The sequence below is a fragment of the Frankliniella occidentalis genome, unplaced genomic scaffold (genome assembly GCF_000697945.3).
Source record: "Frankliniella occidentalis isolate FOCC.00 unplaced genomic scaffold, Focc_3.1 Scaffold97, whole genome shotgun sequence".
NCBI classification, from domain to species: Eukaryota; Metazoa; Arthropoda; class Insecta; order Thysanoptera; family Thripidae; genus Frankliniella; species Frankliniella occidentalis.
In genome coordinates, this window is record NW_026267226.1 from 149,075 (window position 1) to 152,809 (window position 3,735).

The 3,735-nt window shown below is 63.0% G+C and overlaps 2 protein-coding genes across 5 annotated transcripts in view; one reads left to right on the plus strand and one right to left on the minus strand.

The window, feature by feature from the left end:
- LOC113205360 (protein enabled homolog) overlaps positions 1-3,735 on the plus strand; it is a 118,680-nt gene that overhangs the window by 105,261 nt on the left and 9,684 nt on the right. The window lies entirely within an intron of this gene.
- On the minus strand, positions 2,341-3,441 carry LOC127749826 (glucose dehydrogenase [FAD, quinone]-like). The gene is made up of 3 exons (XM_052269624.1): positions 3,096-3,441; positions 2,742-3,005; positions 2,341-2,655 (listed from the first exon to the last, which is right to left on the minus strand). The coding sequence occupies exons 1-3, from the start codon at positions 3,272-3,274 to the stop codon at positions 2,370-2,372; spliced, it is 729 nt and encodes a 242-aa protein (XP_052125584.1). The 5' UTR covers positions 3,275-3,441; the 3' UTR covers positions 2,341-2,369.

A 3,735-nucleotide genomic window follows, 5' to 3' on the forward strand; every position in this document is an offset into this window, starting at 1 on the left:
AGCAGGTCCTTAAGTAATTCATGAATGCCCCACCCTCCTCCTGGCCCTCTGCCCCCCATCTCGGACCCCGCCACGCTCCGCCACGCCCCGTGTCTGGAGGACTGGAGGGCGCACAGGTTGGTTGCGATAAGCCCCACCGGCCGGAAGAGGAGGAGCAGCGGGGAGAGGCGGAGGGGGGAACAGGAGGGAGACGGAAGCCATGGAGCCCCCAATCTTTCGTGTAATAATGAAAATCCACTGCTGCCTGCCTCCCGCCTGCTTGCTGCCTCCCCGGGCCGCACTCGAGGCGCCCGCGCGGACCGGCCCGGGGGGCCCGGGGTCCAGGGACCAGCCGCTTCAGCCTCCTATCTCGTCATCTCCTCATCTGGTGGCGTGCGGCCAAGCAGAGGAGCTTGCGCCGCTGGGAGGCCGGAGAGACAAAGAGAAAATGAGTGGACTGTCACACCAAACAAACAAATTAAACAACTAAGCAAAAACTTAAAAAAAAACACTCGAGAGCTCGTCTACGGCGTCGACGCATACTCTATCTTGTTAATGTTATTTATTTGTGCATGTTGTAAACAGGTTAGTAAATGAGCTCTACGAGCTCGACGTGGAGCTCAATAAAACCCATTGACCCGTATTCCGGGTGAAGGTGAAAGAACTCACGCTGAATTCCGCTTTAGTTTTAGTTGTCGGGTACACGCGGGATAAGCTCTTAACCTTGCGGCGGCCCGCCCGCCCTACAGAAATAAATTTCACGAGTCGGTGCCATGAATGGGATAGGGGGGCGAACCATTTATTTGGCGCTACGGACGAGCAGCGGCTGAGGAGAAAGGGGAAAAGCGGGGGGGGCGGAGGGGCAAGGAGAGAAACTTGAGCAGCCGAGACCCAGCAGGAGCAGGAGGGACTGGACCGCCAACTGGAACAGGCGGTGACCGCGCCATTCCTCGCCACGCCACGCCACGCCGCGCCACGTGACACCACGCCGCAGACAACGCCGCGGGCCGCGCGGGAGGCGCAGGTCCGGCCCAGGCGTGCCATTACAGTTGAGGGGAACTACAGTAATAGTCGGGGGGTTGCTGCTGCTGCTGCTGCTGCTTGCACAGGAGACTGCAATATCTGACCACGCCACGGGATAAGGGGGTGAAGGGGGAGGTTTGGAGGCGGCCTTGTGGCCTAGTGGCTGGAACAAACACTTCCAAGGCTTTGGGCAAACAGGAGCCGAGCCTCACTGGAGAGCCCCCTTCACCCACCTTCTTCACTTTTCTTCTTCTTACGGAGGGGGACAAACCATCAAACTGACGGCTTCTTTTCTATGAAAATTTCTTACGACCGCAAAGAGGCCCCCGGAGCCCCCCGCGATCGTTCCTGGAGGAGGTCCTGGAGGCGGAGAGGTCAGGGAGAAGGGCGCCGCGGCACCGCTGTGTCGGAGAGGCGGACACGGGGCGGGCAGCGCCAGGTGAATTGAAGTGCCTGGCCTGGTCCGGTGACTTACTTGCACTCCAGCGCCTTCCCTTGGCCCCGTTTCGCCGCCACCCCCGCCGGACCCCGCCCGACCCTGCCGCCCCGCGGCGCTCCCCCGGCCCACCCCGGCCAGACCACCCTCTACTGCACCATAACTTTGTCGCCCTCTCAGGCGCCGCGACGCCGTCCTCTATTCCCGGCCCGGAGTCGCGACGCGCCAGGGAGACCGGCTCGCCTCGCCGTCGCCGACGGTGACGGCGCCCCGGCCGGCGTGGGTGGGGTGGGCCGGGCGGGGGAGTAGGGGAGAAGGGAAAGGGGGAGGGGTACGGCGCTTGCTACGGCAGGAGATGAAGGATCAAGGGGTGATCATGGCAAAGGATCTCAAACAAATCAAGATAGTGAGCACGGCAAGCAGAGGGGGGCGGCGACCGGGCTCCGCGAGGCGCGGGTAGAGAAAGTGGACCGGGAACGGCGCGCTGGGACTCGCTGGGGACTCCACTGCCTTTTGTAATTCGGCGCGGGCCTGTCGTTGTGTTCTGTTGTGTTGGTGCCCTTGAGATTCGCTGCTGGAGGGGGGTGCTAAGTTGGGACCGTGGAAGGGCGTTCGTTCGGTCCGCGCACAAGAATTTTTGGCAGAGGGAACCGACAATAAATTTCCGGCCCCAAGGTCCCTGCACAAGGATGCCGCCGGGGGGATATTTTCTTCCCCAACACTGCATAATGTACCGCTGCCGCTGCTGTGTGGGAGCGTTTGTTTTCTCTTTCATCGCCGGCCGGGGAGGGCGTTGTGCTGTGTTTTGTAATGGTTGAAATTATCTGCCAAAACTACATCTGACGGCAGGGCCGAAGTTCGTGGACTCTGCCGTTGAAGGAGAGTAAAGTTTGGACAGCAGATCAGGGAATCATCGCGCCCGCGCTCGGCTTTAGTTCATCCTCGGCAGCAGGCCGTGGTCGCCCAGGATGATGGTGGCGGCGCGCTCGGCGACCAGGATGGTGGGCACGTTGGTGTTGCCGCTGGTCACGGAGGGCATGACTGACGCGTCCGCCACCCGGAGGCCGCGCACGCCCCTGACGCGGAGCTTCGAGTCCACGACGGCCGCGTCGTCGTCCTCGCGACCCATCCGGCACGTCCCCGTCCAGTGCCAGAGGGTGTTGGTCGTGGTTCGGGCCACGCACCGCAGGTGTTCGTCCGATCCGAACGACAGGTGTCTGAAAAAACGTCACATCAAGGAAAATCAACATCTAAATTGATCTTATCAGAAATCGGTGTCCACAGATCTGAGTACAGGACCCACCTGCATAAGGGGGTGCGCGTGTTGTCCTTGTTGATGGTGAGCCCCAACTTGGCCAGCGAGTCTCCCAGCGCGACGCCCATCTTCAGCCCCTCCACGAGGACGGCGAGGTCGTGGCCGCCCTCGTCGGAGAGGTAGCCCAGCTCCACGATGGGCTGCCCCAGCGGGTCCGCGAGGTTGAGGTGCACCCGGCCGCGACTTCGCGGGTGCAGCACGGCCGGCGTCCACTGGAGGCGGTTCCACCGCCAGGGCTCGCTAATCAGGCACCTTCAGGTCCGGCACAGGATGAAGTTTTCGAAATTCACAAGAGAAAGGCCGTATGAAGAAAAATCACCCCACACCGTAAGAAAATCTTACCGCCCGCCGTTTTCCATCTCGAGGTTGGCCAGGAACAGGATCTGCAAGTCGGGCTGCTTGGCCGGGGGCCCGGTGCCCGCCGGCGGCGGCGGGTCCAGGTCGGTGCGGAAGAAGGCGCTGTACTGGAGCCCGATACCCTCGGCCAGCGGGCCGGTGCGCGTGGTCGCGTACGTGTACATGTCGCGGACCCGGCTAGCCCCGTCCACGACGCACAGGGGCGGGCCGCAGGAGAACTCGAGGCCGGCGACGCGCGCGTGGTCCTCGAGGTTGTCGCCCACCGGCAGCTCCACCAGCTGGGGCACGTTGATCGCCTGCAAATGCGGCCCACGTCAGCGCGAGCCACGAGTCCCCGACCTGACGGGAGGCAGATAAGGACCTCACGCCCCCTCGGGGGCCGAGAGTTTCAGTCGCGGCACGACGGTGGACGCTATCGCCGCTGTCGCCGCACTACTCGCTCCCCAGCCTCATTCATTACCCTGCCCGGCGTGCTTCCAGCTTCCACTTCCTGCTTCCACGTCCACCTGACGCGCCGCCGCCGCCCGCCGCTGACGGATGGATCTCCGTCGCTTAAATCACGAGAATGTTTGGCGCCGCGCTGCGACGGCTGCCGAGGTACTTACGCTCAACTGCTCCCCCCCCC

Coding starts and splice junctions, on each gene's coding strand:
- LOC127749826 (XM_052269624.1), bottom strand. CDS start 3,274: ATGTACACGTACGCGACCACGCGCACCGGCCCGCTGGCCGAGGGTATC. Junction 3,006..3,095: donor GAGATGGAAAACGGCGGGCG/GTAAGATTTTCT, acceptor CCGGACCTGAAG/GTGCCTGATTAGCGAGCCCT. Junction 2,656..2,741: donor ACGCGCACCCCCTTATGCAG/GTGGGTCCTGTA, acceptor ACGTTTTTTCAG/ACACCTGTCGTTCGGATCGG.